Below are 14328 nucleotides of genomic sequence, written 5' to 3' on the forward strand. Positions count from 1 at the left end.
TAAGATTCATTATGGACAGGGGAACGGATCCTAGATCAGCACTCCTACTCTGAGACGCTTTGTGAATAGAGGCCCTGGTCTATAAGTCTGTGAGTCACAGCAGTAGAATATACAGAGCCTTCAGAAAGTGTTCACATCCCTTGACTTTTTCCACATCGTTGTGTTCCTTTTTGAATTTTAAATGGATCAAATGTAGATTTTGTGTCAACGTGGAATTATGTTTTTTGAAATGTTTATACATGAATTGAAAATGAAAAGCTGAAATGTCTTGATTCAATAAGTATTCAACCCGTTTGTTATGGAAAGCCTAAATAAATTCAAGGGAAAACATTTGCTTAACAAAAGTCACATAAGTTGCATGGACATGATTTTTAAATGACTAGCTCATCTCTGTGTCGAGCAGTGAATTTCAAACACAGATTGAAAAACAAATGGCCAGGGAGGTTTTCCAATGCCCCGCAAAGAAGGGCACCGATTGGTGAAGCATGGTGAAATTATTAATTACAAATTTGGACGGGTGTATCAATAAACCCAGTCACTACAAAGATACAGGTGTCCTTCCTAACTCAGTTGCCGGAGAGGAAGGAAACTGCTCAGGGATTTCACCATGAGGACAATGGTGACTTTAAAACAGATGATACAAGTAAACTGAGGATGGATCAACAACATTGTAGTTACTCTACTAAACTAAACAACAGAGTGAAAAGAAGGAAGTTTGTACAGAATAATAAATGTAAAAAAAACACATCCTGTTTGCAATAAGGCACAAAAGTAAACATATTTACAATCATGGTGATGGTTGCATCATGTTATGGGTAAGGACTGGGGAGTTTTTTAGGAAAAACAGAAATGGAATAGAGCTAAGCACAGGCAAAATCCTAGAGGAAAACCTGGTGGCCTAGTTACAGTTTTGACTTAAATTTGCTTTAAAAGCTATGGCAAGACTTAAAAATGGCTGTCTAGCAATGATCAACAACCAACTTGACAGAGCTTGAAGAAGTTGTGCAAAGCTCTTAGAGACTTACCCAGAAAGACTCACAGCTGTAATCACTGCCAAAGGTGATTCTAACATGTATTTATTCAAGAGGTTGAATACTTATGTAATAAAGACATGTTAGTTTTACATTTTTTAAATATATATATATATATTTTTACAAATGTTCGAATTTTTCTTCCATTTTGACATTAGAGTATTTTGTGTAAGTAGTTGACAAAAAAATAACAATTAAACCAATTTTTATCCCACCTTGTAACGTAACAAAATGTGGAAGAAGTGAAGCTGTGTGAATACTTCCTGAAGGCACTATAGTAACCACCATTGAGCTGTACCACTGACAGCATTACCTCACAATAGTAAACCCCATTGAGCTGTACCACTGACAGCATTACCTCACAATAGTAAACACCATTGAGCTGTACCACTGACAGCATTACCTCACAATAGTAAACCCCATTGAGCTGTACCACTGACACCATTAACTCACTGTAGTAAACACCATTGAGCTGTACCACTGACAGCATTACCTCACAATAGTAAACCCCATTGAGCTGTACCACTGACAGCATTACCTCACAATAGTAAACCCCATTGAGCTGTACCACTGACAGCATTAACTCACTCTAGTAAACCCCATTGAGCTGTACCACTGACAGCATTACCTCACAATAGTAAACCCCATTGAGCTGTACCACTGACACCATTAACTCACTGTAGTAAACCCCATTGAGCTGTACCACTGACAGCATTACCTCACTGTAGTAAACCCCATTGAGCTGTACCACTGACAGCATTACCTCACTCTAGTAAACCCCATTGAGCTGTACCACTGACACCATTAACTCACTGTAGTAAACACCATTGAGCTGTACCACTGACACCATTAACTCACTGTAGTAAACACCATTGAGCTGTACCACTGACAGCATTACCTCACTGTAGTAAACCCCATTGAGCTGTACCACTGACAGCATTACCTCACTGTACATTTACATTTTACATTTAAGTCATTTAGCAGACGCTCTTATCCAGAGCGACTTACAAATTGGTGAATTCACCTTCTGACATCCAGTGGAACAGCCACTTTACAATAGTGCATCTAAATCATTAAGGGGGAGGGGGAGGGGGGGTGAGAAGGATTACTTATCCTATCCTAGGTATTCCTTGAAGAGGTGGGGTTTCAGGTGTCTCCGGAAGGTGGTGATTGACTCCGCTGTCCTGGCGTCGTGAGGGAGTTTGTTCCACCATTGGGGGCCAGAGCAGCGAACAGTTTTGACTGGGCTGAGCGGGAACTGTACTTCCTCAGTGGTAGGGAGGCGAGCAGGCCAGAGGTGGATGAACGCAGTGCCCTTGCTTGGGTGTAGGGCCTGATCAGAGCCTGGAGGTACTGCGGTGCCGTTCCCCTCACAGCTCCGTGGGCAAGCACCATGGTCTTGTAGCGGATGTGAGCTTCAACTGGAAGCCAGTGGAGAGAGCGGAGGAGCGGGGTGACGTGAGAGAACTTGGGAAGGTTGAACACCAGACGGGCTGCGGCGTTCTGGATGAGTTGTAGGGGTTTAATGGCACAGGCAGGGAGCCCAGCCAACAGCGAGTTGCAGTAATCCAGACGGGAGATGACAAGTGCCTGGATTAGGACCTGCGCCGCTTCCTGTGTGAGGCAGGGTCGTACTCTGCGGATGTTGTTGAGCATGAACCTACAGGAACGGGCCACCGCCATGATGTTGGTTGAGAACGACAGGGTGTTGTCCAGGATCACGCCAAGGTTCTTAGCGCTCTGGGAGGAGGACACAATGGAGTTGTCAACCGTGATGGCGAGATCATGGAACGGGCAGTCCTTCCCGGGAGGAAGAGCAGCTCCGTCTTGCCGAGGTTCAGCTTGAGGTGGTGATCCGTCATCCACACTGATAAGTCTGCCAGACATGCAGAGATGCGATTCGCCACCTGGTCATCAGAAGGGGGAAAGGAGAAGATTAATTGTGTGTCGTCTGCATAGCAATGATAGGAGAGACCATGTGAGGTTATGACAGAGCCAAGTGACTTGGTGTATAGCGAGAATAGGAGAGGGCCTAGAACAGAGCCCTGGGGGACACCAGTGGTGAGAGCGCGTGGCGAGGAGACAGATTCTTGCCACGCCACCTGGTAGGAGCGACCTGTCAGGTAGGACGCAATCCAAGCGTGGGCCGCGCCGGAGATGCCCAACTCGGAGAGGGTGGAGAGGAGGATCTGATGGTTCACAGTATCGAAGGCAGCCGATAGGTCTAGAAGGATGAGAGCAGAGGAGAGAGAGTTAGCTTTAGCAGTGCGGAGCGCCTCCGTGATACAGAGAAGAGCAGTCTCAGTTGAATGACTAGTCTTGAAACCTGACTGATTAGGATCAAGAAGGTCATTCTGAGAGAGATAGCGGGAGAGCTGGCCAAGGACGGCACGTTCAAGAGTTTTGGAGAGAAAAGAAAGAAGGGATACTGGTCTGTAGTTGTTGACATCGGAGGGATCGAGTGTAGGTTTTTTCAGAAGGGGTGCAACTCTCGCTCTCTTGAAGACGGAAGGGACGTAGCCAGCGGTCAGGGATGAGTTGATGAGCGAGGTGAGGTAAGGGAGAAGGTCTCCGGAAATGGTCTGGAGAAGAGAGGAGGGATAGGGTCAAGCGGGCAGGTTGTTGGGCGGCCGGCCGTCACAAGAAGCGAGATTTCATCTGGAGAGAGAGGGAGAAAGAGGTCAGAGCACAGGGTAGGGCAGTGTGAGCAGAACCAGCGGTGTCGTTTGACTTAGCAAACGAGGATCGGATGTCGTCGACCTTCTTTTCAAAATGGTTGACGAAGTCATCTGCAGAGAGGGAGGAGGGGGAGGGGGAGGAGGATTCAGTAGGGAGGAGAAGGTGGCAAAGAGCTTCCTAGGGTTAGAGGCAGATGCTTGGAATTTAGAGTGGTAGAAAGTGGCTTTAGCAGCAGAGACAGAGGAGGAAAATGTAGAGAGGAGGGAGTGAAAGGATGCCAGGTCCGCAGGGAGGCGAGTTCTCCTCCATTTCCGCTCGGCTGCCCGGAGCTCTGTTCTGTGAGCTCGCAATGAGTCATCGAGCCACGGAGCGGGAGGGGAGGACCGAGCCGGCCTGGAGGATAGGGGACATAGAGAGTCAAAGGATGCAGAAAGGGAAGAGAGGAGGGTTGAGGAGGCAGAATCAGGAGATAGGTTGGAGAAGGTATGAGCAGAGGGAAGAGATGATAGGATGGAAGAGGAGAGAGTAGCGGGGGAGAGAGAGCGAAGGTTGGGACGGCGCGATACCATCCGAGTAGGGGCAGTGTGGGAAGTGTTGGATGAGAGCGAGAGGGAAAAGGATACAAGGTAGTGGTCGGAGACTTGGAGGGGAGTTGCAATGAGGTTAGTGGAAGAACAGCATCTAGTAAAGATGAGGTCGAGCGTATTGCCTGCCTTGTGAGTAGGGGGAAGGTGAGAGGGTGAGGTCAAAAGAGGAGAGGAGTGGAAAGAAGGAGGCAGAGAGGAATGAGTCAAAGGTAGACGTGGGGAGGTTAAAGTCGCCCAGGACTGTGAGAGGTGAGCCGTCCTCAGGAAAGGAGCTTATCAAGGCATCAAGCTCATTGATGAACTCTCTGAGGGAACCTGGAGGGCGATAAATGATAAGGATGTTAAGCTTGAAAGGGCTGGTAACTGTGACAGCATGGAATTCAAAGGAGGCGATAGACAGATGGGTAAGGGGAGAGAGAGAGAATGACCACTTGAGAGATGAGGATCCCGGTGCCACCACCCCGCTGACCAGAAGCTCTCGGGGTGTGCGAGAACACGTGGGCGGACGAAGAGAGAGCAGTAGGAGTAGCAGTGTTATCTGTGGTGATCCATGTTTCCGTCAGTGCCAAGAAGTCGAGGGACTGGAGGGAGGCATAGGCTGAGATGAACTCTGCCTTGTTGGCCGTAGATCGGCAGATCGGCAGTTCCAGAGGCTACCGGAGACCTGGAACTCCACTGTAGTAAACCCCATTGAGCTGTACCACTGACAGCTGTACCACTGACAGCATTACCTCACAATAGTAAACCACATTGAGCTGTACCACTGACAGCATTACCTCACAATAGTAAACACCATTGAGCTGTGCCACTGACAGCATTACTTCACTGTAGTAAACCCCATTGAGCTGTACCGCTGACAGCATTACCTCACTGTAGTAAACCCCATTGAGCCTTACCACTGACAGCATTACCTCACTGTAGTAAACCCCATTGAGCTGTACCACTGACAGCATTACCTCACTGTAGTAAACCCCATTGAGCTGTACCACTGACAGCATTACCTCACTGTAGTAAACCCCATTGAGCTGTACCACTGACAGCATTACCTCACTGTAGTAAACCCCATTGAGCTGTACCACTGACAGCATTAATTCAGACTACTGCTCCTCCCCTCTCAGATTAAAACCCATTTTTAACCGTTTACTAATGGCTTACAGGCTAATTTAACCTCGACAGGAGTCTCAATGCTATTGCTCGCTTGTGCGGGGGGAAGGGGGAACAAAAAACAAAGCAGTCGGAACATATTTGTCAAACAAACACATCTCTACGAGATATCTCACTGTCTCCATGCCTTGTTTGGAGGAGCCTCATTAACATATAGTTGGTTTTGGAGTGAATTTCATTAAACTTTGAACAAACCTTGGCGCACAAGCACCGGCGCTTTGATGTGGAGATGAAGCCTCTTCATTTCCATTCTCCAGACATAAAACAATGAGAGCTGGGCTCTGTGTGATACTACCACCTATACGGTAGCCTGCACTAGAGGAGGCTGGTGGGAGGAGCTATAGGAATACAGGCTCATTGTAATGGCTGGAATGGTATTGATGGAACGGAGTCAAACATGTGGTTTCCATATGTTTGATGTGTTTAATACTATTCTATTCCAGCCATTACAATGAGCCCATCCTCCAGAAATCCTCCCACCAGCCTCCTCTGGCCTACTCCCACTACTGTACAGTGAGTCCAGATAGTCTACACTATGCTGTTATGCTAATGGTGAAGGACGCTACACTGTGCTAGCTAACTCCTCCTAAAAAAATAATGTTTTGTTGCTACATATGCCTCATTATCTCATATCCCTCATACCATCATTGCTACATATCCATCATATTGTGTTATTGACTGTAGGTTTATTTATTCCATGTGTAACTCTGTGTTGTTTGTGTTGCATTGCTTTGTTTTATCTTGGCCAGGTCACAGTTGTGAATGAGAACTTGTTCTCAACTGGCCTTCCTGGCTAAATAAAGGTGAAATCATTTGTTTATTTTTAAATATGTAAAAACCCATGGTCGATTTGGATTAGGAATCATCCTCATAACATGCCAAAGTCGAGCAGGGAAAGACACGACGAGGAGATGTGTTGGGTTGAAATTCCCTAATGAAAACAAAACATTTAGGAGCTCATATAGGTTTTAAGGTGTTTCAGTTTTATTTATTCACACTAAAGAAAATAAGTGAAATACAAAGTGTGTGCAGGTGAGGTTGGAAGCCCAAAAGGGCTGATAAAATATAAGTACCAAATTTTTTGGGGTTCAATCAGGTAAACAAAGCATATTAATATTACAATATCATCATATACTCAGTACACAGGCTAATACAAAAGCCATGTGTGATTTAACTTCTGGGGCAAAGAACACAGTGCGATAATAAGAGGGGTGATTCGGCTTTACTGGACTTGAAAGGAAGTGGATTTAAACTATTTTAGTGTTATAATTATCCCACAGTGGTTCTTGCATTGTTTGCATGTATTGAGTCCAGCATTACTGGCTTGATTAAAGAGAAGAGGGTATATAAATAACCATGGAGAAAGGGAGGGAGCCAGGCAGACACCCAGGAGGAGTGGCGCTTGGTGGGGAAGTGCACTAGTTTGTTAGCGTTGGAGATAATTCCCGAGTCACAGGCGGGATGGCCCAGTTCGGAGCTTCAAAGGGATGGTTTGGGGGAAGCACTACAGCAGAACGTCCACACTACTCCAACCAGAGACACGCCCAAAACAAACTTTTCTGTATCTCTATATCTTTACAAACTCAATATTTTACTCAACTGTACTCAAGTACTGTACATGTCGCCAGATAAAGAGTGCTGCTCTCAGAAACACTGAGAAAATGTCAGAAGTTGTTGTTTGTCCTCGAGCGTCCATGGGTTTGGTTTAAAATCAGACAGAGATATAAGCCTACTGCTGTGGACCACCTAAGGGCTGCTATGGCACGGAGAGGCATTAAGGACAAACAGGATGCAGTTTGGAACATGAATATCCATAGGCTACAGATATGGACATGTGCCACATGCATGGGCCAATGAGAGGGAAAAGCAGACCCTGGATCAACATGCCTTCTGTTGTGAAGGGATAAAAGAGAGCAGAAATGATCAACATGGAGAGAAATGATAGACCAAGGGTCAACCTGCCAGGCATGATGGGAAATCAAAAGGATATGCACAGGGTTGATGTCCTCATGAGATAAAGGGGTCTCAGACAGACATGGGAGATCTGGCTTGACAGTTAGTAAACCTCCAACACACCCCCCCCCCATTCTCAAAGGCTCTCGCTCTCTAAAATTTGCCCAGGACTATCCACAATCCCCGAACTAAGACCATTGAGGGACAGATGTTTCTGAGATGTTAACTGAACAACCATAACTGAACAGTCCTAAAGGATAACCGTAACCAGTAAGCATAACTGGTAACCATAATTGATAATCATCTTTGTTCCATATTTCAGTGTAATATATTGTGTAATTTATTAACGGTCCCTAACTAGCCCCACAAAGATAGGCTATCTAAAGTCAAACCAACTTTGCCATGGTCGCACACCGGCCGGCTGAAGGTAATTGGCAAAATAAGTTTTCTAGGTTTCTGGTCACTATAAAGAGCCAGAATACTGTCACGGACCCCATCTGGACTAACAGCAGCATATTACTGCTCTCAGTTCCATCTGTCTGTATATTGCAGCTTGTGGAAAATACAAGATGGTGGAGTGAGAACTGATAACGTTGACAGGGACACAGAGAGGTGGAGGAAGAGGGACTGGGTCACCACCTGAACCCAGGACAGCGGAAGGGTTTGTGGGGGTAGCGGAGGGATTTGGGTGGGTAAAGTAGGTAGGTAGGTAGGTAGTTGGTATTGGAGGTTACATGCCATGTATTACCTTACTGGATCGTTTGCAGCTTCTTTTCAAAAGCATGGTCTGTAAATGAGACAAAGCCGTTATAGGATGCTGGAGAGCTCAGAGCTGCATGGGGTCAGAGGGCTGAGGTCAGTCCAGGAGGAAGCAGGGTGTGGAGGGTCACAGGCAGCAAAGCATAAGCAGTAAAAAGCACTGCCACCCACAACGACCCATAAATAGGCCTACTGTGTGTACACACACTAGGGCCACACACACACACACACACACACACACACACACACACACACACACACACACACACACACACACACACACACACACAGAGGTCATAAACCTTTCAATATTTCCAGATCTTTTTTTAATTGTATTTTTATTTGACCTTTATATAACTTTATTTAAACTTAAGAGTCTAGTAAGTAGAAACAGTGTAGTGGAGCTTCCACCTTACAGATCGGCAAACATTGAAGGGTTATAGGTCCAAATGGATGGTTAGGGGTGTGATTTGGTACCGGCTGACACACCAGGATTATCCTGTGATGGCGATGGAATCTGTATTTGTATATTTGCGCATTAGGGTTATTTTCCTGTTTCTGATTACTATGTAGTAGAGTCATTTCTGAAATGTGAATGTTTGGAAGTGAATTGTCCGAGTTGCTGGATTCCAGTTTGTCATGGCCTTGATTTGAAGAGGTTTTCATCTTGCCCATTAGGTGGCGATAGAGAACATCATGTGTTCTGTGACCTTGCACCTCCTTTCTACAGTTTATGGGATTCAAAAAGGTGCTTAACCTAAATACAGTGTATTTGTTCTGTCGAATGTGGATTCTGTGAACTATAGAACCAAATAAGACATCAGATCAAACAGAATAAAATATTTCCCCCAAGACTCTCCTCTTGTACTTTATGATATATCCAGGGGTCCAATTAACAAAACAAATAATTGAACAGAAATAAATATGAAATAAAAACATTGAGCACGTCCACAGAGGAAAGGAAGCACATCATTAGGAGCAATGTTACACAATGCTCTTTGAACATGGACGTTTTTGCTTTTCATTCTAAAAGCATGTTCCTTTTTGTTATGCCAGTGTGCTCAAATCTTTTTTCCAGTAGGCCTATCCAGCTGCTAATTCATTGATGCCTATGGGAGAGCCACCCCTTAAGTGGACCGGAACTGTGATCATTTTTTTCAGTGGTAAACATCCTGAGTAGGAGATCTTCATTTACCCACCGTCTTTGCTATATTGCAATTGATTTTCCACCAGCGATGGGAAATGAATGAAGATGTCTTACTCAGGCCGTTTACCATTTAGCAAATTGTCACAGTTCCGGTCTGCTTTAGGGATGGCTCTCCCATAGGCACCAAAGCAATAGGAGCTGGGTCTGGTCTGCTTAATTCATTGACTGCACATGAACCAGCTTCCTCTCCCGTCTCTATTTCCAATAGCTGAATGATGGATTGTATCCAGGTCAGATTTTGGCTGACAGCATCGCAAAAGACTACCTAGCATTGGATCGGCAATGTATTATGGAGTCCTGTCATTGGCTGGGGAGACATTTGCTCTGAGCCAAACGAAATGACAGTTAAATGTCAGAGCCATTTCATAATGTTCATTAACATTGACAGAGGTGATCCATTTTTTTCTTTTTTTTACTCATAAGACATCAAAAGTGACAGAATAATGATGCCATATCTTCACACAAACAACATCCTGTCTGGATTAAAACAGTACTGTTAAAATTAAATTGCACAATTTAATACAGTTACACTACATCCAATCAGAAGTCGTCCCTGTTCCCTTAGGAAGATACTGAAGAGAGAAAAAGAGAGAGAGACAGACAGCATGGACTTACTGCTTCCCTGAAGTCTCCCTGTTTGGGTGACAGTGTGACTGCCAGCTCTAGAGTTCCCAGGTTATGTTCGGGGTACTGGGGATCCTCGAGGTCAAGGGTCACGTCCAGGGTCCTGGCAGAGGAAGGACACGGTGACCCGCACACACATACACATGCACAAACACACACACACATGTAGAGACATGTACACACATAAGCATACATACTTGCAAATTTGCGTGTGTCATGTACTCATGTCAGTTAACTCAAAACTAAAGTCTTGTGTAATTGGTCAGATGCTCGATTTTAGTTATAGATCCATATGTGTTAAGAGAATTAAGTTCTCCACCTTCTCTCTCTGCATGTTACGGCAAGTCTATGTTCCAAATGTCCCCTCCCCTTCCGACATTCGAAAGATGCTAACTCCTACAAAATCGTGATCAGTCCAAAGCACCGGAACTAATGTTGCTGGTTGTCTCACACATCCATTTACATTACATTACATTTACATTTAAGTCATTTGGCAGACGCTCTTATCCAGAGCGACTTACAAATTGGTGAATTCACCTTATGACATCCAGTGGAACAGCCACTTTACAATAGTGGATCTAAATCATTTAAGGAAGGGGGGAGGGTGAGAAGGATTACTTTATCCTATCCTATCCTAGGTATTCCTTAAAGAGGTGGGGTTTTATCACGACAGATCTATGGTACCATTTATGTTATGTTGTCTGTCAACGATTAGTCATGTACATTCACATAATATGCATTTCCAATGAAGTACACTAGAGGGCAGTGGTGCATTGGGTAAGTTCCATTGAAACAAGTGTCAAGTAAAATGGGGGCACAAATAGGGCACAGTGATAGATTTGTGGGATACGGAGAGAGAGAGATCAACCAATAAGGACAACAATTGTGACATTGAACAAAAAAATACTGATAGCAAAAGCGAGAGAAACAGAGAAAGAGATAATGTGTTGGAGAACGATAACAGAAAGAGAGAGAGTAAAAATATGCTTCTTTGTGATACAGTCCATTATGTTGCAGGGGAAGAAGAGGAGTAGGAAAAGGAGACGGAGAGAGGGGGTAGAAGGTGGAGGGGGGAAGGAAAGAAAGTAAAATAATAAAATGGACAGAGAAAGAGGAGGAAGAGATGGAGGGATGAGGGGCAGGAAGAAAAACAAGGATGGGAGAAGGAGAGAAAGAAAGAAAAAAGATAGATAGATAGATAGATAGATAGATAGATAGATAGATAGATAGATAGATAGATAGATAGATAGATAGAGTAGATAGATACAGTAGATAGATAAATGAGAGGTACACTACATGACCAAGAGTATGTGGACACCTGCTCATCAAACATCTCATTCCAAAATCATGGGCATTATATGGAGTTGGTCCCTATAACAGCCTCCACACTTCTGGGAAGGTTTTCCACTAGAATGTTGGAACATTGCTGCAGGGACTTGCTTCCATTCACCCACAAGAGCATTAGTGTGGTTGGGCACTGATATTGGGCGATTAGGCCTGGCTCGCAGTCAACGTTCCAATTCATCCCAAAGGTGTTCAATGGGGTTGAGTTCAGGGGTCTGCGCAGGACAGTCAAGTTCTTCCACACCAATCTCAACAAACCATTTCTGTATGGACCTTGCTTTGTACACGGGGAATTGTCATGCTGAAACAGGAAAGGTTCTTCCCCAAATTGTTGCCACAATGTTGGAAGCACAGAATCGTCTAGAATGTCATTGTATGATGTAGCGTTAAGATTTGCCTTCACTGGAACTAAGGAGCCTGAACCATGAAAAACAGCCCCAGACCATTATTCCTCCTCCACTAAATTTTCCAGTTGGCACTATGCATTGGGGCAGGTAGCGTTCTCCTGGCATCCGCTAAACCTTGATTCTTCTGTCAGACTGCCAGATGGTGAAGCATTATTCATCAATCCAGAGAACGAGTTTCCACTGCTCCAGAGTCCAATGGCGGTGAGTTTTACACCACTCCAGCCAACGCTTGGCATTGCGCATGGTGAACTTAGGCTTGTGGGCGTCTGCTCAGCCATAGAAACCAATTTCATGAAGCTCCTAACGAACAGCTCTTGTGCTTCCAGAGGCCGTTTGAACTCGGTAGTGAGTATTGCACTTCAGCAATCGGCGGTCCCATTCTGTGAGCTTGTGTGGTCTACCACTTTGCGGCTGAGCCGTTGTTGCTCCTTGATGTTTTACGCTTCACAATAACATCACTTACAGTTGACCAGGGCAGCTCTAGCTGGGCAGAAATATGATGAACTGACTTGTTGGAAAGGTGGCATCCTATGACGGTGGCACGCTGAATGTCACTTAGCTCTTCAATAAGGCCATTCTACTGCCATTGTTCTCTTATGGAGACTACATGGTGCTCGATTTTATACAGCTGTCAGCAACGGGTGTGGCTGAAATAGCCAAATCCACTAATTTAAAGGGGTGTCCACATACTTTTGTATCTGTAGTGTATATAGATAAGGAGTTTCCCCTGTCTGTCCAGACCTCTGGTGTTCCAGAGACTCCAGGTAGAGGTAGGCAGAACCCATGAAGTCATCCTGAAGGCCGAAGTCATAGTCAAACACCTGCAGGACATAACACACTGTTACCATAGAGATCACATACTGGAATCTTGCGTTGCAAAATCTGGTAACTTTCCCGAAATTCCGAGGTCTTCCAGAAATCCTGTCTGAATGACTTCGGATTTCCTGCTAATTCCCACATTAATCCGGAAATCTTCCAGGGATTTTGGGGAAAGGGAAAGTTACCAGGTTGTAGCAACCCTAGTACTGTACTATACTGTGCTTAGGTGTACTGTACTGTATGCATTCATGTTGAAACTGCAATGCATCTTCACATTACCTGGCACCAGGTTCACTGAAATGAATCCTGTGTTAATAACAACCACATTAAACCTTCCCAAAGGTCACAATTACATATTTCAGTTTGAGGCAACAGTTACACAAAGTGGTCAAAGATAGCACTAATGCTTGAAAATAAATATATTAATATCGGGGCCTTAACAACAACAACAAATAAACATTTAGAACTTAACTTACTTTTGAGAGTTAGAATAGTAGAATACACAAGGTGGAACTTCTAAACTTAGTTGTGCATGTGCGGTCTTCCTCTTGTTATATTACATCAACATATGACATGTTAGTCACTTAGCAGAACAACTCTTATCCAGAGAGACTTACATAATGTCTGTCACTGACTCACTCAATTTGTCCATGTCAGCAAAAAGTTTTAGATTGGTAAATTAGTCTAGTTAGTCTAGCCATCTATCTAAACTTGTAGTAGTTATGACTGAATTACTGATCAGCCACACAGGGGCCCTGACCTCCATGATTTTGAAAGTCACTCTCACTCAGATTTCATATTAACATGGCAGAATTCATGGCAGAATGTGTAGAATTTCAGGACATTTGAAAAAACCCATGTTTACCTTTGTTAACAAATACTTTTTCTGCTAACAGATCTCTCAGCACGTATTAAATTGTAGTTTTTAATCCTGGTGCTGAGATTATGTGAGTTAATGTGTAGTGGCGAATTGTACAGCTAATAGGCTTTAGGAGTTGACCCTCACATCACATCAGCACAAACCCCTTTTACTGGACAGGGGCCTATCAACTCACTTCAGACCAGGAACACCAGTTGACCCCACTGGCCAGAAGCCCCTTTTGAAGCCCCTTTTGAAGTGTCAGGCTTGTCCAGCAGGGCCAGGATATGGCCCCATTCAGCCTGCAATCTTAATCTAGGGCCATATCACATATTCTAAACAAAGCGGAGTCCAAGCTGGAATTCTTTTGCTCCAGTATACGACAGGGTAATAAAGTCCAGATCCACAAACAGGGGCAAGCAAAATATGTGAACCCTTTGGAATTAACAGCATTTCTGCATAAATTGGTCATAAAATCTGATCTTCATCTAAATCACAACAAGAGACAAACACAGTCTGCTTAAATTAATAACACACAAACAATGACATGTTTTCATGTCTTTATTGAACACACTGTGTAAACATTCACAGTGTAGGGTGGGAAAAGTATGTGAACCCTTGGATTTAATAACTGTTTGACTCTCCTTTGGCAGCAATAAACTCAACCAAACGTCAGGATGACCATTCCTCTTTACAAAACTGTTTCCGGTCAGCAATATTCTTTGGGTGTCTGATGTGAACTGTTCTCAAGGTCATGCCACAGCATTTTAAATCGGGTTGAAGTCAGGACTCTGACTGGGCCACTCCAGAACGCGTATTTTCTTCTGTTGAAGCCATTCTGTTGTTGATTTACTTCTGTGTTTAGGGTCATTGTCCTGTTGCATCACCCAACTTC

At 44.4% G+C, this 14328-nt stretch overlaps 1 protein-coding gene across 1 annotated transcript in view; it reads right to left on the reverse strand.

Annotated features, from left to right (window-relative positions):
• LOC135520375 (multiple C2 and transmembrane domain-containing protein 1-like) overlaps positions 1 to 14328 on the reverse strand; it is a 268937-nt gene that overhangs the window by 108441 nt on the left and 146168 nt on the right. Inside the window, exons 4-6 of the mRNA XM_064945916.1 lie at positions 12497 to 12576; positions 9996 to 10107; positions 8163 to 8201 (exon numbers count right to left, since the gene is read on the reverse strand). Of these exons, the coding sequence (XP_064801988.1) occupies positions 8163 to 8201; positions 9996 to 10107; positions 12497 to 12576 (231 nt within the window). The remainder of the gene's footprint in view (positions 1 to 8162; positions 8202 to 9995; positions 10108 to 12496; positions 12577 to 14328) is intronic.

Source organism: Oncorhynchus masou, chromosome 1 (genome assembly GCF_036934945.1).
Source record: "Oncorhynchus masou masou isolate Uvic2021 chromosome 1, UVic_Omas_1.1, whole genome shotgun sequence".
Lineage (NCBI taxonomy): Eukaryota > Metazoa > Chordata > Actinopteri > Salmoniformes > Salmonidae > Oncorhynchus > Oncorhynchus masou.